The sequence below is a fragment of the Ochotona princeps genome, chromosome 20 (genome assembly GCF_030435755.1).
Source record: "Ochotona princeps isolate mOchPri1 chromosome 20, mOchPri1.hap1, whole genome shotgun sequence".
Classification (NCBI taxonomy): domain Eukaryota; kingdom Metazoa; phylum Chordata; class Mammalia; order Lagomorpha; family Ochotonidae; genus Ochotona; species Ochotona princeps.
Window position 1 is genome coordinate 9,473,304 of NC_080851.1, and position 25,703 is coordinate 9,499,006.

Sequence of the window (25,703 nt, forward strand, 5' to 3'; positions counted from 1 at the left end):
GGAGCCAGGAACTTCTTCCAGGTCTACCATGCGGGTGCAGGGTCCCAAGGCTTTGGGTCATCCTTGACTGCTTTCCCAGGCCACAATCAGGAAGCTGGATGGGAAGTGGAGTAGACAGGGTTAGAACCGGTGCCCATATGGGATCCTGGCACATGCTAGGTGAGGACTTTAGCTGCTATGCCACGTCGCCAGGCCCTAGTTTTTCTTTAAGATTTATTTTAAGGTTTATATAGCTTGGAATTCAGAGTTAGAGAGAAGGACAGACAGATTTTCTGTCTGCTGCTTCACTCCCCAAATGGCCATTGCAACCAGAGCTGCATCGAGTTTCCCACATAGGTGGCAGGGGTCTTGACATTTGGATCATCTTCTGCTACTTTTCCCAGACCATTAGCAGGTAACTGGATCGGAAGGAGAGCAGCAAGGACACAGACTGGCACCCATGTGAGATGCTGGCGTTGCAGGCTGCAGTTTAACTCACGGTGCTACAATGCCAGCTCCTTTGACCAGTCTTGATACCTGAGCCTATCTTGGATTCTTCTGTTTTTTTTTTTCTTCTTTGGATTTTATTGCATCAAATTCATACCTCCCATAGACAGAGTAAAACTCCATGGTTTTTTTAGCCAGACCTTTTATTTATTTATTTATTTTTCTACCAAATGGCTATGCTAATATCAACAGATTTATGTTGAATCCTCATTTGGTGTATTTTTTTACAGTTTCTGTAAGTGATAAAATCTGCAATTTCACAAGTATTAATTATTCAAAATTATTTAGGAAATAGAAGTAATGCAAAGGAGTAATCTTCAGTTATTTCAAAATTGAAAACACTTACATTGATAAACCTTTATTTAGGATAAACCAAAAGGAAAGCACCTCTAATTCGTAAACAGGCAGCAGTCTGCATTTGACCTGTAAACCTTAACTTGTCATAAATCCAAGCATTATGTAAATATTTGATGAAGCAAAGGTTTTCATTTTTAATGTAGAAGTTATTAATGTTGTGATTATTGTTGTACAGTAGATTAAACGCCCGTGCAAGGTGCCCAGGTACCATTTTCAGTGCTGGCTAGAGTCCCAGCTACTCCATGTGGTGACCTACCTCCAGTGGATGCATCCCAAGGGGCAGTAAATGATGACTCACGTGGTGTTCCAGGCTCCTGGAGTCAGCCTGGCCCAGCCCTGCCTCATGTAGGCATTTGGGGAGTAAACCAGCACACTCTACCTTTTAAATGATTTAAAATCAAGGTTTTTTGAAGATATTTTTATTGATAAGGCAGATTTACAGAGAGAAGGAGAGACAAAGAGAAAGATCTTCCATCTGCTGGTTCACCCCTGAAGTTTCCACAATGGCTAGAGCTCAGCCAATCCGAAGCCAGAAGCCAGGAGCTTCTTCTGAGTCTCCCACATGGGTGCAGGTCCCCAGGGCTTTTGGCCATCCTTTACTGCTTTTCCATGTCACAGAAAGGGAAGTGGAGCTGGGTGGGAAGTGGAGCAGCTGGGACATGAACTGGCACCCAAATGGGATTACAGCATGTGCAAGGTGAGGATTTAGTTACTGAGCCATTGTGCCATACCATAAAACAAAATATTTTTTAAATAAAAAATAAAACAACATTATCAGTGTATAATACATCTATATACTTTAATCACAAAAAGGACTTGAAAAACCAAAGCAAAGTTTGGAGCTGGTGTTGCAGCACAGCGCATTGAGCCATTGATACTGGCATCCCATGTGAATGCCAGTTGGAGTCTTCACTGATGCCTTTTGATGCAGGTCCCTGCTACCATACCTGTGAAGGCAGCAGCAGGTGGCCCAAACATTCTGACCTTTTCCACTCACATGGCTACATCTAAATGGAGTTTTGGGCTTGCCTGACCCAGCTCTGGCTATTTTGACCATTTGGGGAGTGAGCTTGTGAATAGATTATCTCTGTCTTTCCCTTTCTCTCACTCTGGTTTTCAGATAAATTAATTAAATTTTAAAAACATAAAATGTAAAATAATTTTTCTTCATTAGTAGGCGTTTTATTTTCTGGGTTTTTTTTTTTTTTTTTTTTTTTTTTGCGAGAATAGGGCACTGGAAAGAGGTGATGGCTCAGATGTGTTAAAACATTTTATGCTACTTCTGCCTTAGTAAACTTTTAGAACCAGCCAAGTTACTAGGTCTCTTTTATTTGAATCCATGCTTAACCTGTAATAATAACTCAGCAAATGATAGATGTGTTAGACGTTGGATCTTTTTGCTAATCTTCATCTTTGTGTGAAGTATTACTTTTAAAATGAGTGTTATCTCAGATGGCTGCTATGTACTCACACCCCCTTGCTTACTCAGAGCTTTAAGTGAAGATGCCTAGTGACAGATCAAATAGAGGTCACTAGAAAACCAACAGTGCTAAGTCACACTGGGCTATAGTGCTGACGCCCGTCTGACACTTTCAGAGCATTTCACACTTCATTGAAAAACCGTAAAATAGTCATTTACAGGTCAGCATTTTACCAGGTTATATATCATTTTTAGCACCTGCAGTTTTAAGGGTAAAGAATGTAGAAATTATAGTCTCAGCTCAGCAGCTGAGCAGACATTAGTTTTCTAATACTTAACCAAGAGAGTTATGGTCTCATTATGATCCTCTCAAATATCATGGTGCTCTGGACTATATTAATTATTCAGGTAGTAATTATTTGCAGGCATTGAAAAGAAGTGGATATCATCTCAATTATAAATATCCTGGAAGATTCCATGGGGAGTAGTAGGGTTTGAGTAGGTAAGATTTTACTAGAAGTATGTAAGAGGCCTGTCATAATGTGACTGACCTATAACATCAGTACAAATTCTTAAACCCACCAAACCTCCAGATTCCAACAGAGAATCTCTGGGACTACTCATAGGAACACCTTAGCAGGTTCTCCTGGTAACTGTTTCCCATGGCAGAATTGAGAACTACCGTTATAGGTCGCTAGCGTATACAGTTAATTTTTGGAGGTACAAGACGACAGGTGACTTAAAAGAACAGAGGCCATACCATGGAGAAACCACTAAATACAGAATTTTTTTTTTTAATATAAAAATTTCAGTCAGAAAATTTTTGGTAAGAAAAGTGATACTTTGAAAGGAAACATGATCAGATTGGTCTCATAGTTGCACTGTGGAATCGATTTGAATGAAGTAATTCTAAAGGAGTGTTTCTTAGCTACTCAGAAAATGGTCCTTAACTGGTACTGACAGTAATCATCTGGGAATGTGCTGGAAATAGACTCTCAGAATCTCGGGCTCTGTCCCAGATCAACTGAATCACAATTTGTAGTTTAAAAAAATCGGGGAGGACTCATGGCCTGTCAGTCTGCTCTTGCACCTGCAGCAGCAGCACCCCATAGGAGCTCCAGTTTATGTGCTGCTGCCCCACTTCTGATCCAGTTCCCTCCTAATGGCCTTGGAAAGCAATGAAGCACGGCCAAAGGCCTTGTGTCCTGGACCCACGGGGGAAACCCAGCAGAAGCTCCTCACTCCCAGCTTTGGACCAGCTCAGCTCTGGCTTTTGTGGTCATTTAGAGAGTGATCCAGTAACTGGAAGATTCTTCTCTGTGTCTCTCTTTCTCTCTCCAAGGGCAAATAAACAAATCTTTTTTAAAAATCTGAAGATGATTCATATTCACATGAAAGCTTGTAAAACCCTGGCGTGGAGCATAATCTGTGGCCAGCTTCTTTAGAACCAGCTATAAAAGTGTGCATATCTTTTGTCATCCCCCTCAGAGTCCATGAACTATAACTATCAAACCACCTAGATGGTTCCAGCAACAGCTATGCAGAAACCTCAACCAATAAAATGAAAGGTCTCGAGTGGACTACAGACATGGGCATTTTAAAGTTCTCCAGGTGGTTCCTGTATACAGCCAGTGTTAAATACCAACATACTAGCTACCGTGTCTGCTGAGAGTTAAAGATTATGACAGACACCTGGTGTGAACTGTTATAGAGCCTGGATTTGTACAGGCATTGGAAATGAGGATGAGGCAAACACAAGAGATTTTGTAATGAACGGTAGCATTTTGTGACTTGGTCAGTGATAAAAAGAAAGCAAAGGATAGAAATAAAGTGACAGAGCCTTTAAACTGTTAATATTGGTAGTGGTAAGCTATCTTTGGATGATAGAATTTTCTCTTTGATTTTTCCCCTACATTTTCTATAATAACCTTCATTCAGACCTATAATTAGACTAAAACAAATTAGCTGAATTTTTTAAATCAAGTGAACACAGTTTTAACCCTGAAGGACTTTCAAGCCTGTAACAGTTAGCAGATATCTGTAAAATGAAAGTAGGGAAAGGATTTGGTTAGAAGGAAGGGAGAATATATGAAGTTTTCATTTAAAATGATTCAGATGAGGAGCCTAGATCACACACCTAAAATGGTGGAAAGGCAATTGAAAATTAGACCTAAATGGAAATAAAGAAAATAGATTTATGATTGAATGTCATTACAGAGTTGGCGACTAAAAGCAAGATAATATGTAGATGAGAGCCAAGGAAAAAGCTTTAGGTGATTGATCAAATAATAGAGTTAAGGTCACAGCGTCAGTATAGGGAAGGACTATCTTTAAATGCCTCTGTTTCCATGAGAAATAGAACCTGTGAAGCAAATGACAAAGGCAGAGAGGTAAGATTATCAGGATGATACGATGTCAGGGATGCCAAGAAGAATTTCAAGGAGAAATGAAATGCTGTAGGAGGGTGCAGGAAGCGGAGGTCTGAGGAAGGCTTATCAGTTGAGAGTAAGAAGCATGAACTATTTTCAGGAATATTTTTCCAGCGAAATGATCATGGTAGAAGTCAGGTTGCTGGGGATGGTTGAGTTATTGCTTTACTGAGGAAATAGGCACTTAGTGTAAGTGATTAATTTAAGAAATGTAGCTGAGAAAGAGAAGTATAGGCATGCATAGCTTAATGACAGGGATATATGGTGAGAACTACATCATTAGGCAGTTTTGTCATTGTCAGGCATCATAGAGTACTCTGACAAACCTACATGATGAAGTCTACTATGTATCTGTTGTACATAATTGCATGTGCTATAATCTTGTAGGACTGACTGTGCTGTAGATTTGCTTACCTCAATGTCACCACAGATGGGAGTAGTGCCTTGCTCTGGGATGTTACGATATGTGCAGTATCAACTGGGCAGCAGGAATTTTTCAGCTGCATTGTAATCTTGCAGACCACCATCATATATGCAGTGCGTTGTTGGAACAAAGTAGTTATGTGGTTCACAAGGCTGTTGGGAAAAGCACTAGATGGACAGCAGGATTGAGTTAAGAGACCAGTGGGCCAAGACCCAGTAGAAAGTGAAGGTAGAAGGAATGGGGTGTATAATGAATACTCGAAAGCATATAGGAAATAGATGATAAAAGGGTAATTTTGAACCAGAACCTTAGGAATCATCTTGTTTTGCATCTTGCCTCAAAATTACAGTTCTCATTTTGCATGTAGGCCTGCGTTAAATGACCCTTTAAAAAGCGCTTGCTCAGGAACAACAGCTGTTTAGATTGTGGGTCAAAAGGGTGGAGCAGGATTTATATGAATACTGAGGGCTGTCCCTGTTGAAGCCCCTTACCCTCTTCCTCTGGGATTGCAAAAGAATGGTGAACTAGAAGAACAGACCAGTTGAGATACTTTTATTCAGATGTTAGAACATTTATATATCATCAAGTAATTCCCAAGACAAGATAAAAGCCACACTTGAATTCAATACTTCCTTCAGTAGCCAATCCTCTTTGGCCAATTTGAGTGAGAAAAATGGTAAGTTAGGATACTTTGAGCATTTTAAAAGTGCCTCTAAAAAAAACAAGTATAACTCCATTGTGTCAAAGCAAAATAACTGATTTTGTACAGCAACAGTTTTTTAGTAAGATTTATTATTATTCTGCAACATTCAGAAGCATGTAGTTCATTTTTTGTGTGTAATGGATAACCTGTGAGGCAGAGAAGCTAAAAACTACAATAGATCGTGCTTTGAATTGTGTATCCATCCCCAGTGTTGAGTAGATTAGTTATATGAATGTGTCAGCATCTATAGCCACACTGGCTTTACTCCAGGGTCATTGCTTTTCCACATGTATTGTTAGGTACATAAGAAGCTTCTAGATGTTAGGATCTGATGCAGTTTTTGAGGCTCGGGATGAGAGCAGGTTAGGTGGGAAGTGTGGATTATGCTTTTATAACAACATTCCAATGATGCTACTGGTCCAGGCCACTCTCTGACTGAAAGGTCCTAGCGGTAAACAACAGCTGATGCGACTTCGCTGTCCAACTCTGAAAGTTATAAGTAACAATGACTGAAGAGCCATCCCCAGAACATCTTTTCCTGAAAGGCCAGATTGTAAATCTTTTAAACTTTCTGACCGCAGATCTGTATTTTATGTACTTGGTTTATGTATTTGCTTATTTTCACAACTTAAAACTTGTTAAAACTATCTTAATTCTGAGGCATAACCCTAGCCTGGGGTAGCAAGACCGCAGCTTCCAGGCATGACACTACACTAGTAAAACCCTTGTTCTGTCTTAGGTGACTGTAGGGCAGCCATAACGAGATCTGTTTCAAAGATCTTTGCGAACAAGGTCCCTGTGTGTGTTATAGGGGTGAGATGGAGAAGTGAAATCATTTGGAAGAAAATACAAAGTAGTTGTTTTTGATCAACCATCATGTAAAATGGACTCTAAACAATCTGCACACTTAAGTCATAGAGTAGCACCTGTCAGAACACCAAGATGATCCAGGCTGTATTTGACTCCTTCAGTCCATGTGATCAGTCTGTACTGTGCCACTGTAAAATCCAGTCATGATGACAGATTTGGCTAAACTTATCTCTAAACTGGCTTGGTAACTTTGGTCAAGTTCTTTAACTTTTCTGACGTATGAAAATACTGTCATCACATGACACTGTTCACACTGAGAAGATCTATTATAAGTTCTTTCTGTGGTGCTTGGTATCTAGAAAACAGTGAATTGAGGGTGGCTGTTCCTGTTTTCCTGTGAGTAGGACTGAGTCCTGTAAAAGCATTGTTGTTTCAGGATTGTTCCTAGTGAGGCTGCCTGGTTGTGGGATCCATGCCCTCACTCGTGTGTTTACGGACAAATGGAGAAGCTTGAACACGCAGACTTTGGTAACAGTGCACCTAAACTTCAGAGCGCCCTGAGACCTGAGCAGCGAACAGTCATTGTTCCATTTGTCTCCCACCTGATGTGTCAGCCTCCCTTGTCTTCTCTGGAGGGATGCTAAAAGCAGCTTTCCCTTGGTGACTGGCTGACTAAATGTGTATCAGTATCTCACTGCCAGAGCGTTCAAGCAGTAGTCGGTATGGTAACAGTATTGACAATTTAAGAAAGATTTGTAGAAATTGTAAGCATAATTTTAAATTTATAACATTAAATGTTAATTTCTTTTATCTTTGAGTAAAATTATAGTTTTAGACTGGGAAAAATCCGTTGGAATTTCTCTTTGAAGCTGAAGAAACCGGCTTTTGGGGTTGTTGCAGTTTCTGTTGTTTTAACCAAAGGCTCTTTGTATTACTGAAAAATAAAAACAATTATTTTGACATTGGGAGTCACTGGTATCTAAATAACCCATTCTGTACGCCCTATTTGTTGTTGCCATGTCGTTAAATGTGTTTGAATATGAAGCATAAAATAGCTTGATTGCAAACTTTTGAAAGAGACTTTTTTAGCTTTTAGTAAAACATGGAGGAGATTTGTTTGCTGAGAATGAAAATAAAGATACTCCTTGTGATTGTGCTGAGAAGCAACACCACAAAGACCTGGCCCTCAATCTGGAGTCTCAGATGGTGTTCTCACGGGACCCGGAAGCTGAAGAAATAGAAGCAGAATATGCTGCATTAGACAAACGAGAGGTAAAAAAAAAAAAAAAAAAAAAAAATTTTTAATGAATCATTGTGATAATTGTTTTTAAGTTGAATTTTAGTTTGTTTTAAAAATTCTGTATAATCCTCTTGGCAGTGCGCTAAATATCCTGTCTTCTCCATAGTCAGAAATATAAAACCATATCTGGAAATCCTGGGGTGGGAGAGGTTTTCTCTCTCCTAGGTGAATGTGTTTACTTTCATGTCAAGAGCACATTGAGGTGTAATAGGAGACCTTCAAGGCGCTAGTCCTCTTCCTCTTCATTCTTTTCTTTTCTAGATGTTCTTACCAATAATCGTGCTTTGACAACTCCCCATTGAGCACGGGGAAAGATAGGAATGTAACCTTTCTATTAAGATGGCTATGTTCCCAATCAAAATGCCTGAATTTGAAACAGCTTCCTCCAGCTTTTTGCTAGTAAAGACCCGGGGAGGCAGTAGTCATGGTCCAAGTCACTGAATCTCTGTCATCCATGAGATGACGTGAGAGAACTGACTTTAGTTCCTAGCTCCTGGCTTTGGTCCTAGACCAGCCCTTGCCACTTTGGATATTTGCAAAGTAAATCAAATTGATACTAGCACTCTGTCTCTGCCTCTCAAGTCAAAAGATTCTAAAAAATTAACAACCATTGACCATGCTTTCCCAGTATCTGCTCTTTATATGAGAGAGAAAACTTAAGAGTCATTTATATATATCCACTTAGCCATCTTACATCCGGGCCATTGCAACATAACTTTCCTTCTGCTGTGATGGAACATCATCTCTCATAGTCCCATGTTACCAAATCCAGGAAGTTTCCTCTGCTTATCATTCTTGAATTCCACACAGCACCTGACACCACTGGCTGCACCAGAGTTAGTGAAACATCCTTTGCTTGCTTTTGGGGAGGACATTCTCTTCTGGTTTATCTGTTCTGCTTCCCTGCCTACATCACCTAAGTCCTCTGTGTTGCTCAATCTTAAATGTGGCAAGCATTCTAGATTGCTCACGTCTCATTCATTCAGGGATTTCCCATCATTTTACCCTCATTGGTGTGGCCTTAAACCACTTGCTCTTCCAAGTCTCCACTTCTGCCTCCCTAGGTCCTTACCACCTTTACTTCTGAACTGTTATCGTAGCTTTCCAACTGGTCTCATTCCTTATGATGCCTTTAGAATCCATTTTGGACACAAAAGCCAAAGTGACATTGTTTAAACCTCAGTTGTATCGCTTAAATCATTTAAATGTTTCATTACGCTAAGAATACAATCTGAATTATTTGTTCTGAGTATTTACCCTGTATGCAAGGGTACTTCACAAATTTCTTAAACAGGCGGACACTGTGGTACAGCAGTTACTTGGCTACCACACTTCCCACATCCCATATTACAGTACCTGGGTTTGAATCCTGGCTCTGCTTTTGATCCAGTTTCTACTAATGCATGCCCTAGCAAGAATGGAATTCCTGGCTCTTGGCTGTGGTCTGGCCTATCCCCAACTGTTCCAAGCATTTGGAGAGTGAGTTAGCTGATGGGAGCCAGAAACAGAAGCTCCCATCTGCTGCTTCACTCAAAGGCCTGCAACAGCTGGGGTTGAGCCAAAGCAGAGCCAGAATCTAGGCCTCCCATAGAGGTGACAGGAGCACAGCTACCTGAGCCATCACCTCTACTTCCTGTGGCTTACAACAGCAAGAAGCCACGTGAGGAGCTGGAGACCTGACATTCCACTGTTGGATGTGGGTGACTTAACCACCAGGCCAAACATCTGATCCTTCCATGAGTTTGTGGGGGTATGCTTGTATAATTACAATTATTTTTTCTATTTTCATAGCATTTCCTGAAATATATAATGAATGTTTATTACTAAAAATGAAAATCGTTTTCCTTTCTGACTCTACCTCCTAAGAGGTGAAAGCTTATTATGTGTTTGTTCTCCCAGACTTAAACAAATGTGTAGACATACTTGGTTTTTAATGAAAAGGTAAAGTAATATGTGTTGGCTCCTAAAATATTTTTTCAATTCAACCATATATTGTGAACGGTTTTCCCAAGTGAAAACATGTAATCTACATATTTTAAGCTGGTTTTCTCGATAGACATTTAAGTAATTGGATTGTTTACCTTTAAAAGCATAGTGGAGTGGATATTTAAAGTAACTTCTTAGAATTTTTATGTCCTAAGTTTTTAATTTGAAAGATATTCAGAGGTGCCATTTTACATGGCTGTAAGTCTGTGACCTGCTAATATCATAACCATATGATTCTACTTTATACTTTTTAAGATTTATTTGAAAATCAGAATTGCAGAGAGAGAAGGAAAGACAGAGAAATGAAAATCTTTCATCTGCTAATTCACTCCCCATGTGGCCACAGCAGCCCGGAGCTGGGCCTCCTGCCAGAAGATCAGGGGCTTCATGCGGGTCTCCCACATGGGTGCAGAGGCACAAGCACTTGGGCTGTCTTCTGCTTTCCCTGGCTCTTTGGCAGGGAGCTGCATTGAAAGTGGAGCAGCTGGGACTTGATCCCGTGCCCATAGGCTATGCTGTCATTGCAGGTGGCAGCTTTACCTGTAATGGCACATGGATGGCCCCTCATTTTGTAGTTTCGGATCTATATTGGATTTGCTTTTATCTACTACTTTGGTAATATAAAGAATAATACTTTTGAATTCAAGTAACTGTCTATACAGAAATGTTTATAGCAGTAATATTCACTGCAGCCAAAAGATAAAAGCAACCAGAATGTCTTATCAACAAATAAATGGCTAAACAAAGTGTGGTATATACACACACAGTGGAATACTACCTAGTTATAAAAGTGAACAAATTGCTAATAAAAGCTTTATTGTAGATCAACCTCAAAAAGTTGTGCTTGATGAATGAAACCACTTACAAAAGGCCACATATTGCAATGATTATGTTGAAATGAAATATCCAGAATACATAAACTGGTAGAGGCAGAAAGTATGTTGGTGTTTGCCAAGGGCTGCAAGGATTGAGGGATGATTAGTGACTGCTTAATGGATATGGGATTTGCTTGGGAATGATGAAAATATTTTGGAATTAGATTGTACAACACTGTGAATGTACTGGATGCCACTGAACTGTATGCTTTAAAATGGTTAATTTTATGTTGTGATTTTTACCTCATTGAAAAGAAACGTCCTCATGCACCAAAATGATGATATTTTCTTTAAACTTCATCTGGGGATGGGAGCAGGCATCTAGCAGTTACAGCCCTAGTTAAGATGCCCAGATCCCATGTTGGCAGTACCTAGGTTTGATACCCCATTCTAACTGATTCCAGGTTCCTGCTAAAACAGATACATGATAGTTAAATTTCTGCCACTCATGAGAAAAAACTGAACTGGGTTCTGGGCTTGTGACTGTCCCCCGGGTAGGGGCCATTGTCAACACTCAGGGAGTGAGCCAGCAGCTTAAAAGTCTCTCTGCCTCATGTTAGTAGTTTTACATTACTTGCCATGTAGTTAAAATGTAATTAGATACTCTTTAAAATTTAGATTTTTAAGGTGGAATTATATTTTAAGTATTTTTTTTAAAGATTTACTTATTTATTTGAAAGGCAGAACAGCAGAGAGGGAAAGACAAAGCTGAATCTTCTGTCTGATGGTTGGCCAAAACAGCTGGGGCTGGGCTAGGGCTGGGCCAGGGCTGGGCCAGGGCTGGGCCAGGGCTGGGCCAGGGCTGGGCCAGGGCTGGGCCAGGGCTGAGGCCAGAGCTGGGCCAGGCTGAGGCTAGAGCTGGGCTAGAGCTGGGCCAGGGCTGGGCCAGGGCTGGGCCAGGCTGAGGCTAGAGCTGGGCTAGAGCTGGGCCAGGCTGAGGCTAAAGCCAGGAACTCTATCTGGGTCTCCCCTGTGGATGTCAGGGACCCAAGGATGTAGGTCATCTTCCACTGCCTCCCAACCCACATTAGCAGGGGCCTTGATCAGAATAGTACAGCTAAACTTGAATTGGCATCACAAGTGGCCAGTTAACACGCTTTGCTATAGCCTCTTAACTAATTAGTGATTTGATTGGAAATCCAAATAGTGGTTAATGTCTCCGTAATTTGTCCTTGATTTGTCTTAATTTAGTTCTTCTCCCTTTTCCCCCAAATGATTCATTTTAATGAGTAGATCTGACTTCTTAACCTCTGCTATTCAGGAAAAATCTATGTGAGTGCTCTGCCAGCTACCATTTTAGGTTCTTGCAGCAACAAGGAGGAACAAAGATAAGCATCTGCTCTCTGGGTTTTGATATTCCAGCAGAGGAGGAGAGAGACAGAAAGAGAGAAACACACAAATAAGTTTATAAATAATGTCAGAATGATAATGCTGTAGGGACATAAGGCCAAAAGTGATGACTTGGAAGCCTGGGTTCATTTGATGTAAACCCAAGGAGAGCACAGGAAACCCAGGGAGGATCTGACAGTGTGAGAGTTAGGAAGGAAAGGTGAACACTTTTCCCCTTCCCACCCCCCAACCTGCAAGCCCAGGAAGGCCCCCATTTCTTTCCATGGACTGTGTTGGAGGTTTCCTAACTCGTTACCCTGCTTAGCTGATTCAGTCTGCTGTTCTCTGCAGAAGCAGTTTTCTTCCTGTTGGGTCGAAGTAAAGAATAGTCCTGATCTTGAATCCCAGGCAAGAACCGCTGAGTGAGAAGACAGGAAACAGAAACAAAGGGGAGCATTTAAAAATTTAAAGACCGTTTCTAGCTGTTTTTTCCCTCTCCCTTCCTGCCAAGCTCATGGATCAGCTAATGGGAGATTAGTATTAAAAGGGAATGGAAATACATAACCTTTCTCTCCTTGGGTAAATAAATAACTTTCTCTCTCTCTCTCTCTCTCTGTCTCTCATACACACACACACAATGAACATCTTTCACATATTCAAATGGGGCAGGGAATAAAGCAAGAGTCTGTTTTCATTTTGGGAGGAAAACACTACTTTCATGACAGGCAGTGTGGTGCAGGTGGGTAAGCAGTTTGATGGGATCCCCACATCCAATATCAGTTCCTGGGTTAAAATCTTACCTGCATTTCCAATCTAATTTCCTGCTTCGGCCTGTCCTGGGCCCAAGTACTTGGGTTCCTGTTATCCATGCAGGAGACCAGAATTGAGCTCCTGGCTTTTTCCTTTGGGCTGGCCCAGCCTTGGCTGCTTGTATCCATTTGGAGAGAGAACCATCAAATGGAAACTCAGTCGATCATTTTCTCTCTCTCTTTCCCCCTTTTCCTCTTTGTCTACCTTTTTTGACTCCCCCTCTCTTTCCCTGCCTGTCTGCCTCTCTTGCTCCCTCTCCTCCTGCCTACCACTCTGCCTTTCAAATAAACAAGTGTTTTTAAAAATGCTACTTTTCAATTCCTTTATGCCATAGTTTTTGTGAAACAGTCTTTGAAAATGACCATCACTTTCCCAAAACAGTGCAGTTTGTGTGTTAGACTGTGTCATATTTCTCCGGTAGTCCACTGATGCAAAAAAGATAACCATATTTCACTGTTTCTTTTTAATTTGCTTTCCTTTTTCTTTCTTTTTATCAGAACTGTCTGCCTTGAAGGTTATTACTGGTTTGTGTTTAATCTGAAAATAGAAGCAGTTTATCTTTGTAACAGGAAAGAGAAAGGCACCTTCATTTTAATCCTTCCTGCAAAAGAGAAAGCTAGTGCCCACTCGGGACTGAGCAGGGTATTACAATGCCTCGCATGACCTAATTACAGTTCTGTGCTGAATCAGAGTGAATATATCACCTATTCATGAAGGCAAGATTTTTTGTCCTTCAAGAACTGTATTTCTTAATTTTAAAACTACATGCATTTTTAAAAACTTAATCTATGCAGATTAAATGCATTATAGTATCTCTTGTTAATATATCTAAAAGCAAATCTTTTCACTATATAATATCAAAATTGTAAGGAAAATTATTTCCCTATTATTACCCACACTTTCAGTTTCTAGATGACACTAATTTGTGAGTCATGATTAAACTCACTATCTTCTCTCTACCTATGTGGTTCATCACAAATGAGGGGGAATTATAGCTAATTTGAAAAAAAAATTGAAGAACTAAGAGCAGGAAACACAGATGTGACAGGTAGGAGTGTCATGAAATACTCTGGTTGCAGAGGCAGGGAGAGGTAGCTAAAATCCCAAGTCAGGACTTGGAGTGGATTTTCTAGAAGTAACATTATATATACACAGTATGTAGCTTTCATACTGGAATGAACATGCAGATTTAATCACTGAAGTAAGACTGGTTTTTCATAAAATAGATTAAAAGCAAACTGCACATGATATGGTTTGAAACTTTCTGAGAGAATTTCTGAAAATTCCTACACCTAAAGTGCCAGATCAAAAAATGATTTTTTTAAAGCTTCATGTTAAAAGATGCTTAGTTATTAAATGATAGACTGGTTCTAAATTTTATTAACTGTATATCTGAGGAACAGATCGTTGAAATTCACCAACATTGAGTATGCTGTCTTTCCTTCTTTTTTAACTTTGACCAGTTTACTAGGTAGAATTTGTATCTTTAAGTTAAGTTTTTATTTAAGATTGTTAACCTACTGATTATTATAACATTACTGACTGCATTGAAGGTAAAATATGTTTCTGTCTTGGTAGATTTCTATGTGGTCAACAGTGTTCATCTTTCAGGTTATCAACATACTCACTGTTTTTCAATGCATCCCTAGCAGAAAATGCCTAAAGATCAGGGTGTTAGTCTGGTCAGAATATCCAACTGGTCACTGCTAAATAGAACTAGTCATAAATAGAACTTGTTTCGTGAGAATTGGTAAAATTGTTACTAGGAATAAAGCCAGTATCTGAGTATGAAATATCTCCAAGTCATTCATAATGGCTGAGATTACTTTTTAACTGCCCGGAGTGCTCTGATAACTATGATAGATGCTCTAAAGTACATCCCAGTAAGTGTTTTCCCGGGCAGGAGTTGGGAATTTTTAAGCTAGAACCTTTGATTCTACACTTTTCACAGAAAGCTGGTTACTTCCTGCTTAAAAGAGCAAAATAGATGTAGATGTGTGTGTGTGTATAATTAAAGGTAAAATAATAAAGAATAAAATATAAGAAAACAAGTTGCCTGGCAATGTGTACAATACTTTGCCATAAATGTATGAGTCTATGAATGAAATTCTTGATAGTGATTGTCACAGGACTGAATGGTAAGGCAGTTGTGATTTTTATTCTTGTGCTTTTTATTAGAAGTTAAGTAAATGAAGGGCACCAAAGGAATTCAGAGGGAAAATAAAACAAAAAATCAAGCAAACAAAAAACCTGAGATGATGCACAACTTTCAGGAAGCAAACCAAGGGGCAGTGAGGAATCCAGCCTGAGGAAGTCCTGGGGACACAGCCTGGTCACTGCCCTCCAGATTCCCCGCCAGCTGTCGTGGGAACCCCACCAGCAGCCTGGTTAGATTTGGGTTGGAATACATGTAGCTGCTTTGATGATTCAGTGACTCAAATTCTTACTTAAATGTACACGTATTTCACACATGCTTGTATTGCATAAAGAACAGAAGTGCGTGACAACGTGAGTAACGATTACTGCTTAGTAACAGCATTATAGATTTTTCTTTCTGTTGCTCTTTTGGTGTGATCCAGCCTTACAAATTGTGAGCTCAGTCAGTCTTGCCACGGTAGGATGGTGCTTTCACTTTCAGAGCAGTAAGACGTGTGAGCCAGCACGTGCTTTCCAGGTCCAATGGGGTTTTGTGGAAGGGTAGTTTGCAGTGGACTTCTGAAGTTCAGCAACTAAATGGAAACTAGAAGACTGAGTCAATGGTAATCATACATATTTGCTTATGGGTATTTTGATACTTATTAAGAGCACCATAGTTAATCTAACTTTATTTTTTTATTCTTTTTGAAGCCATATGAAGGATTAAGACCTCAGGATCTCCGCCGATTGAAAGATATGCTTATTGTGGAAACCGCAGACATGCTCCAGGCACCTCTGTTTACTGCTGAAGCTTTACTTCGCGCTCATGGTAATAATAAAAGTTAAAAACAAAAAATAAAAACATCTCCTACGTTCTAATACCATGGCTGCCTTTTGAAATTTTCAAGTTAAAAGATGGCTCTATTCGGGCCAGGTGTGGTGCAGCAGGCGAAGTCAGCGCCTCTGATACCAGCATCCCACGTGGGTGCCGTAGTCCTGGCTGCCCCGTGTCTGAGCACCTGGAAAGCAGCACAAGTGACTCCAGTGCTGGCGCCCCTGCCCGCCCCGTGGAAAACCCAAAAGAACGCAGGAGCGTCTTCCTGTCTGCAGGCTGGCTCAGCTCTGGCGGTTACAGCCCTTTGGGAAGTGATCCAGAGCATGGAAGACCTCTCTCTCTCTCTCTCAATCTCTCTCTCTCTCTCTCTCTCTCTCTCTCTAACTATGCCTTCCAAATACATAAATAAATTAATACTTTAAAAAAATAGGTAACACTTGTCCTTTTAAAAGAAAATGATGGCTTTTTTTTAAACAGGCCTAAGATTTCTTAGTGCTGTGGTTTTTAAAGTGCTCATCATTTTCATAACATCTTGTATTTTGCAGTGTGTTGATTGACATTTTCTTTTAAACTTGGAGCTATTAAATGAACTTGTACCTGCAGTTGGTGGGATTTGTAGTCCTAGTCTTGCTTTTGACAATAGTTTTTGCTGAAGTCACTCAAGTATATAGTTGAATTAAATACCTAAGAATTGTGTTACTAGGGCCCGGCGGCGTGGCCTAGTGGCTAAAGTCCTCGCCTTGAAAGCCCTGGGATCCCATATGGGCGCCGGTTCTAATCCCGGCAGCTCCACTTCCCATCCAGCTCCCTGCTTGTGACCTGGGAAAGCAGTTAAGGACGACCCAATGCATTGGGACCCTGCACCCGTGTGGGAGACCCAGAAGAGGTTCCAGGTTCCCGGCTTCGGATCGGCGCGCATTGGCCCGTTGTGGCTCACTTGGGGAGTGAATCAATGGACGGAAGATCTTCCTCTCTGTCTCTGCTCCTCTGTGTATATCTGGCTGTAATAAAATGAATAAATCTTAAAAAAAAAAAAAAGAATTGTTACTAGTTTTGTTAACTGCACTTACTTTGTGTAAATATGGTTTCTCTTTCTATAAAATGCACGAAATGAAGTTAAGGTGTCAATCTGGGAATGGTTTTGGTGGTGGTAAGGTTTTCTTTTTCTATTATTATTATTATTGTTAAAGAAATCACCAAGTCCCAGGTTGTGTTCTAAGTTCTCTGTGTACTTATATGTAAATAGAAAGGCAGTTACAAAGAGAAAGAGACAGAGAAAGATTTTTCCATCTGCTGTTTCACTTCCCAAATGTACACAACAGTCAAACCTGGTGCTATATCCTGAACCTGTTACTACATCCTGATCTCCCACGTGGTTGATAAAGGGCCCAAATATTTAAGCCATCTTTTGCTGCTTTCCGAGGTGCATTAGCAGGGAGCTGGATTGGGAAATATAGAAACGGGGACTCATACCGGTGCACTTAATGGGATCCCTGATGGTATGGCAGTCAGTTGCTTAACCTGCCACAGCTCCTGCCCAGTTCTCTGTGATTAAGATAACCATTCTAAAAGTTGTCACATGTTGAGTTGGACCCCTCTGGTTGCCCATTTGGTATGTGATATGTAATATGGTTTCAAAGAATCGTATTTCCCAACTGTGAAAGTTTTTGTTAAAAATAAAAAAGCAATGGCTGTCATTCCTAGTCACTTCAAGCCTTTGCTTTTCTACCCTCACAGTAAGTCTGTCATCTAATTTTAAATACCAACATCTAAAAATCGTATGTCGTCTTTTGATCAGAGGGAAATGTGAACCTGCATTTCCCATCATCCCTTGATTACTTCCACAGGTGCTATGTTGGTAAATACCCCTGTGAACCACTGCCTGCAGTAGTGATGTCCTCCACTCTTTTTCCCGCCCTGAATAGCTGTGGGAATTAAGAGTAATGTGAAAACTAAGTGCAGGCTCCTAAGATCAGTGCAGACTCAATTTCTCAAGTATGAGATGAGGCATAAGAATATGTTGTAAACAAACCTCATAAGTGGATTAGCCTCTGAAAATCATTGTTCCATACATTTTTACAATACTTAAAACCATATGTATTGTAAATTTTATTATAAAATTATGTTTCTCTACTTCTGTCTTTATAAGCCTTGAAGTAAATCATACTGAAAAATTATAGACCTGGGTTAAAAAAAAAACAGATTTAGAAAATTAGAACAGCTTTTGAAAGTCATATTTAAATAACAGATATTTTCTTTTAAGTAATGCTACTTAACCACAGTTTAAAAGTATATATTAAATTGAAAATTCCAGAAACCAACAATTTATAAGTTTTAAGTTGTGCCGTGTTCTGAGTAGTGTGAAGAATTCCCACAGTCCCAACAGCTTAACGCAGTGTTTGGCCAGGTGCCCACTCCTGAATGCCCTTCGCCATCTCTCAGGATGCTCACTGTCAGAGTGGCTCCTGACTGGGATGCTGCTTTCCAGAATTCCCAGTTGCCTTCCATTGCATGTGTATCAGGTGGTACAGTTGCTTAGTGCCTGGGTCCGATACCCATCCCCAGCTATGGCTTCAGCTGTGTGGGAGGGGGATTGTACTGATGACTCGTGTGATTGAGTTGCAGCTACCTGGCTAGAGACTTGAATAGGGTCCCCCAGCTCTCTGCTTCAGTCCTCAGCTGGCCTGGCTGTTGCAGGCTTTTTGGCAGTGAACCAGCTAATGGCAACACTTTTCCTCTGTGTCTCTCTGCTCTTGATTTTGAAAAGCTGTAAAATGTTCAGAGTAGGAAGCTAATCTTTTTCAGTAAAATCAAGTCTGAAGTCACTTTACACAGAATTTATACCCAATTCACCAAACCTTGTTGTAACCCTAATACTTTCAGATGTCCCTGCTACCTTCCTTCAGCCTGTCAAGAAATTTTTAGGACCTGATGTTGTGTTTTGGCATGCTTATAGTGAACAATTTTACAGCCTGACAACAGTGAGGACAATTTCAAAGACATATTTTTTTTAAGGTGGTTTATTCAATATATTTTTTTTTTTAGATTTATTTTATTTTCATTACAAAGTCAGATATACAGAGAGGAGGAGAGACAGAGAGGAAGTGGAGCTGCCGGGATTAGAACCGGCGACCATATGGGATCCTGGCACGTTCAAGGCGAGGACTTTAGCCACTAGGCCACGCTGCCAGGCCCTAAGACATATATTTTTTGAAGGAATAAAGAAGGTTAAATTTAAACCTACACTAATAAAAATTTAGTTTTAAAAGTGACGTGTGAGGCATGTCTGTATATATTAGTAAAATTAACTGGAATTTTGAACATGTTCATAGAAACTGATGTGGCTGATAGCTCCGATAGGTTATAAGAGAGTTTACATCTTGCTTTAGAAGCATTCACAGACTTACATTAGGTACTCATTTGCAGTTACTCCTGTATAAGCACTTGTTTTTCTTGGATGACCTGTATTTCATTTGTCCTCACATTTTCTTTTGTCAAGGTGACATTTAAAATATTACAGTGCCAGATGGCTTTTTTTGAGAGATATCTGTTCTGTTTTTCCTATAGACTGGGACAGGGAGAAGTTACTTGAAGCTTGGATGTCCAACCCAGAGAACTGCTGCCAACGATCAGGTGTGCAGATGCCAACTCCACCGCCCAGCGGGTACAATGCTTGGGACACACTCCCTTCTCCGAGAACTCCTAGGACCACACGTTCGTCTGTCACCTCTCCTGATGAGCTCAGTCTGTCCCCTGGGGATTTAGACACCAGTTTGGTATGGTTTGGTTTTTAGTGCCTTCCCTTTGCTTTGTTGTTAGTTTTTTTAAATATTCAATATTGTTCCATAGAGTGTCATCATTTTTGTAACTGATTATTTAAATGTTCAATTACTTTCATGTTCTAATGGTTATTATCAGAGAAAAAAGATTTTCTTTCTCCTTTCAAAAATGGAAACAAAGTTTGGGAAAGTCATCTACTTTTTTTAATTTGTAACGCCAGGTGCTTAAAGCTTTAAGCATGGTTTACTGGAATATTAAAGGTTGATTTTGTGATAGGCACCTCAAAGAAGAAAAATAAAAGCATGTTTATAATTTCCTGAAAGCCATTAATTTTGAAGCATTTGCAGTGTACTGATTCTGTATTTGAAGGAAACCGGTAGAGTTTGTCTTCTGCATTCCTTTCCAGAGTGTTTTGTTTTTATTAAGAAACTGTACTGTGATTGTCTGCATTTTTAAATTATCATACCATCAGTGTACTGTTTTAGCAAATGTTAATTTTGTTAAATGATTTTGCCACTTAAAATATGTGATAAGAATGGAAGTCATCTTCATTTCATCTAGACCATTTTGGATAACAAATCCTAGTTGTATAATTTGCATATGAAACATAAAGATTGATTGCAGGAAGTCTGTTAGAAAATGCTTGGTTTTCTAGCAGGGTTTCCTGGATAGAAAGCCTCAAGTTACTACTCTGAATATCCTGAGTTACTGTCTTTAAAACAAAAGTTACTCTGTTTTTACAGATTTCCCAAGGTAAGTATAGGGAAAAGGACATGATACTGAAGTGTTGAATTTGCAGCATGTGATTTGATCTTGCCTTGCATAAATTGTAATGATCTCAGAATGCACCATTGCTGAGTATTATATACATTTGGAACTTAAGAGTTTGACTTTGTGTTAAAACATTGAAATGCCGCAGTAGTTGATAATGAGGTCGACATAGCATTTGTTGTTCAAGAGTATCTATACTAATTTTAACTCCCCTCATAACTTGGAGCTGCTTAACTTCTAAAATTTTACTTACTACACTAATATTTTTGCTTTAAACCAATGAACAAAATGAATGCATTGTTCTTTGCCCTGCAATGTGAGACTGTTTCAATTATTGTTCTTCTTCATCTCCAGTGTGACATTTGCATGTGCAGTATTTCTGTATTTGAAGACCCAGTGGATATGCCCTGTGGACATGACTTTTGTAGAGGATGTTGGGAGTCGTGAGTATATAAGCAGCTTAGCATCTTTTATTGCATGGTAGCAGTTTGAGCTGATACTGGAAAGTGCTTGCTTTCAGTATAAAGGTGTGGACTATTTATGTTTCAGAATTACTCTGAAATGTGTTTTACTACTGAGGAAGAGTCTGACATCTTCCTTGCTGTATTAATTAAGGCTGTTTAATGTAAGGCACTTCTAGGAACAAATCAGTTATACAGGAATACAGTTTTCTTGTTCTATTTTATATTGTACCTAATATAAATTTCCTGCCTACCCCTATATATCAAGAATTAGTTTCTATCTTACATCCCAAAATTTGTGTTTTGTTTTGTGCTTTCTCTGAATATTTTATGACAAGCAATTAGCTTTGAAAATCTATAAGAATGTGGATATTTAAAGTTCGTTTTTAAATGTAGAGTTAAATGTCTGCTAGATGTGGTTGGAAGTGGCAAATTCTCTTCCATTTACCTTGTCAAAATGTATATTTTCTCTTTTTCCATTGACTTTGCTCTCCTGTCACACTTTTTGAGGGAGATTTTTAAACAGTGAAGATCAGTATCAGTAGGAGATCATGTTCCCTCTGGACACACACAAGTGTTGGTTTGACAGCCTTCATGAAGCATGTTAATTACTCTAAGGAAATCTGAAAAATCAGAAGTTGTCAAACTTTTTTCATGAATACCAAGAGCAGGGAGGTAAGGAACATCATGTGGGTGAAAAACCAAGAGCCTAAGCAAATATTCTGTTTTGGGTTCTTTAACACTTTTCTTGGAGGTACAGCTGGTATAATTCAACCAAATACACGTGCGCACACACACACACACACACACACACACACACACATGAAATCATCACTACAATCAAGATGATTATATCAGTCAACTCCAGAAATTTCCTCATTTCCCTTTGAATCCCTCCTACCTTTCTTTTTCTGCCTCCCACTTACCCTCCTGCATGCACCTCATCCCCTTTGCCTAGGCGACCTGCTGATCTGTCATTCTGCTTTCATTTTGAATATATTTTCTTTCTTTCTTTTTTCTTAATTTGTGTATGACATAAGATTCCACTAGAAGGGAAAAAAACTTGGATTTAAACAAAATTAAAGGACACAGTGACATATTAGGCTAATGCACCGCCTGTAGTTCCAGCATCCTACATGGGCTCCATTTCTGGTCCTGGCTACTCCACTTTCAGTCCAGCTCCCTGCTGGTGGCTCTGCAAAGCAGTGGAGCATGTCTCCAGGTCTTGGGCCCGACGCCCACATGGGAGAGCAGGAAGAAGCTCCTGACTTCCAGCTCTTGCCATGGCAGCCATTTAGGGAGTGAATCACTGGACAAAAGAGCGATCTCTCTCTCTCCTCTCCCTTTATCTATAACTCTTATTTCTAAGCAAAATAATACATTTAAAAAAAAAAGAGTAACAAGTCATCCCTATTCAACTCTACCATGAGACTAGTTGGGCTGCAATCCCTGCCTGTGACACAGGCAAACTCACTGGCAAGGTTCAGCGCTCACAGTCAGGGCCTTGCTGGACTCAAAGTCTTCCCACGTACAGTGCCTGATTTAGCTTAGAACAGTTGGCTGTCCTAAAGTAGGACCTATCACCTGCATTCTACTAGGTTTGCAGCTGTTGACCTTAGTTTTGGGGTAAAAACTGCACCCTCCAGAAATTTACTTGAAATTTTTTTAACTTCTTTGACTTTTTCTCACCTAATTTCATATCACAGGACCCATCTCCCCTACTCTTCACAGAATAACCATGAGAAATATATAGTAAGGTTTAAACTTGCAAGATGTAATGACCATTTACCTGGTGCCTTAGCAGCCAGTGTATGTAGGAATCTGCCTCCCTGCTTGACCTTGTCTTGTCAAACCAAGCACCAGTCACAACTTACATGTTACATGATTCCAATGTTGATAAAATCACTTGTAACTCATTGCCACCTTTTTGTAGAAAAGAAATGCTTTTGAACATTCTCAGATCACTTGCAAGCTCTTCTTTCTGGTATTCTTCCCAACTCCTTTTAGCAGCCCAACTAGCTGCTCTGAAGTACCTGGCCCAGAGCTTGAACCCTCCAGCATTATTACTTCGTTCCCAGACCACTGTAGCCCTATGACACTGAGAATAAGAGTTCAGGTTCTGCAACTTAGCCAGACTTTTGTTTCATAATCTATCAGAATTACAAAAAGGCTAGCAGAGAAATGATTTGTCTCATTTCTGTCATGTAATCCCCTACAGATCATTGAATCTACTCTGGTGTGCTCAGAATCCATAAACTTCGGGGCCAGCACCATACGTGGTGCATTAAGCCACACATGAAGATACCGCCATCCCATGCAGACCCTTGTTTGAGTCCTTACTGCTTCACTTCCAATCCAGCTCCCTGCTAATGACCTGGGAAAAGCAGGGAACAATGGACCAAGTATTTGGGCCCCTGCTACCCATGTGGGAAACCTCAAAGAGATTTGTGGCTCCTGGTTGAAGATTGGCTCAGCTCCAGCAGTTGTGGCCATTTGGGAAGCAAAACGGCAGATGGAAAGTCTCTCTCTCTCTCTCTCTCTCTCTCTCATTTTCTGCCTCTCTTGATATGTATACATATATGTATATATCCCTCTCTATATATAACTCTTTTTTAAGATTTATTTATTTTTATTGGAAAGGCAGATTTACAGAGAGAAGCAGAGAGAGAATGAGAGAGACTGGAGATGGAAACCCAGTAAACTATTAAAATATAAGGGATCAGGAGTAAAAAAGGGCAAGATTAAAAAAAAAATGCCAAGAAAAACATGAATTTCCTGAACCTGGAGGGAAGAGGTGAAGAGGCCAAGGAAGGCTGCCTGAGGGCACAGCGGGTGCATGTTCATTGAAGTACCAGGATTGAGGGTGTGGTGGGAGGAGAGATATAGAGCAAAAGCAGGAGATCTAAGGTCTAGACAGGCTTTTGGGCTTTGTTTAAGTGCAGCAGAATTAGGAACTGAGAGAACTAAAGGGAAAGGATGCTATCCTTAGTGGAAAAAGCTGTTGATGGTGATGATGCTAGAGTTGTGATTTCATTGTCCAGTTTCCTCTTTATTTTTTCCAGGATTTAGTGTTAAATCCAGTGTAATCTTGGTTTTTCCAAAGGCAGTATTAAATAACATTAACAGTAATAATTCTTAGTGTAATTGATGGGTTTTCCCATGTGCCAGGCCTCATGCAGATATTGCACTTGCACTGCATGGATCTGTATAACAACCCTGTGAGGTATATACTATTTTCTCATTTCACATCTGAGAAAACTAGAGCTGAGAATAAATAAGTTGCTTGAGATCATATAGTTTGTAGCAGATCTGGGATTTTTCTCACTCATAATCCTGCTCTCAACCCTTTAGTTCACCTCAGCTCTATTCTCATTGCATGACCATGCGTTTTTTTTCTTATTGTTGTAACAGGTGGATCTAGAGTAGGACATAACACTGAATTTTTATATTTATTGAAATGAAACACAAAGAGAAAAACGTGAAAATACTTGTGCCATATCCTGTGCTGCTCCCAAATATCTTGAATTCTTTATGCCTATTTCTGTACCTTCCCCCTTTAACATTGAGAATTGAATATGAGCTTTCTACTTCATCATTTCTAAATGCTTACTGTAAAATAAAAACATTATTTCAGATTTTTTAAGAAATTAAAGCGCAACTGAAATATGTAAAAATACATAAAACATAGAAATATGGGTAATATATCTCATCTCTATATAAAAAATCAGTGGCTGGGTAAGTAACTAGGACTACGTCCATCCTTGACACTTTATTGATGCTTTTCAAATGACACAAGTAACAAAAGTAAGCGTTAAAAAAAGGTTTTGGTATGTTCAAGTAACTTGTGTTTGCCCTTCTTTTGTCAACTGATGATGCTGATAGGTTTTTGAATCTAAAAATTCAAGAGGGTGAGGCTCACAACATTTTCTGCCCTGCCTACGATTGCTTCCAGCTTGTGCCTGTGGACATCATCGAGAGCGTGGTTTCTAAGGAGATGGACAAGCGGTACCTGCAGTTTGATATTAAGGTGTGTTGCCAGTCATCTGTCTGGTCTCTGCAATTTTAATTGTATTAGACTTGTATGAATATTTTTGTTAATTTTGTTTTAAACACAATAATGGACTCCAGGATTCATTTCTCAATAAAACTGCAGAAAGGAATGATGACATTAAACTTTTCAGGTGAGGCAATAGTTTAAAAGAAAAGGAAAACTGGGCCCGGCACGATAGCATAGTGGTTAAAGTCCTCACCTTGAACCCACAGGAATCCCATGTGTCCCCCGGGTCTAATCCCGGAGGCCTTACTTCCCATCCAGCTCCCTGCTTGTGGCCTGGGAATGCAGTTGAGGACGGCCCAAAGCCTTGGGACCCTGCACCCATGTAGGAGACCTGGAAGAAGCTCCTGGCTCCTGGCTCCTGGCTTCGGATTGGCTCAGCTCCAGCCATTGCGGCTGCCTGGGGAGTGAAGCATCAGACAGAAGATCTTCCTCTCTGTCTCTCCTCCTGTCTGTATATCCGCCTTTCCAGTAAAAATAAATAAATCTTTAAAAAAGAGAGAGAGAAGGAAAACTGAAAAGATAGTTAAAAAGTTAAATTATTGCTCAGAACTATGTACTGCTTTGCCTATTATACCTTCTGATTGATTGATTGATTGATTGAGGTAATATTAAAAGTAGTACTTGCTTTAGATTTCCCAAAGACATTATATATTATACTCCTTAATGTTTAGAAATAGGAATTCTGAATTTAGAAATGATGATGTTTTTTGTATTCCAAGTAATGGGTTCATACA

The 25,703-nt window shown here is 39.8% G+C and overlaps 1 protein-coding gene across 1 annotated transcript in view; it reads left to right on the forward strand.

Annotated features, from left to right (window-relative positions):
* The window catches only part of ANKIB1 (ankyrin repeat and IBR domain containing 1), a 76,287-nt gene that overhangs the window by 16,576 nt on the left and 34,008 nt on the right, over positions 1-25,703 (forward strand). Inside the window, exons 4-8 of the mRNA XM_004582518.3 lie at positions 7,719-7,901; positions 15,777-15,894; positions 19,468-19,676; positions 20,806-20,894; positions 24,795-24,939. Coding sequence (XP_004582575.2) covers positions 7,719-7,901; positions 15,777-15,894; positions 19,468-19,676; positions 20,806-20,894; positions 24,795-24,939 — 744 coding nt within the window. The remainder of the gene's footprint in view (positions 1-7,718; positions 7,902-15,776; positions 15,895-19,467; positions 19,677-20,805; positions 20,895-24,794; positions 24,940-25,703) is intronic.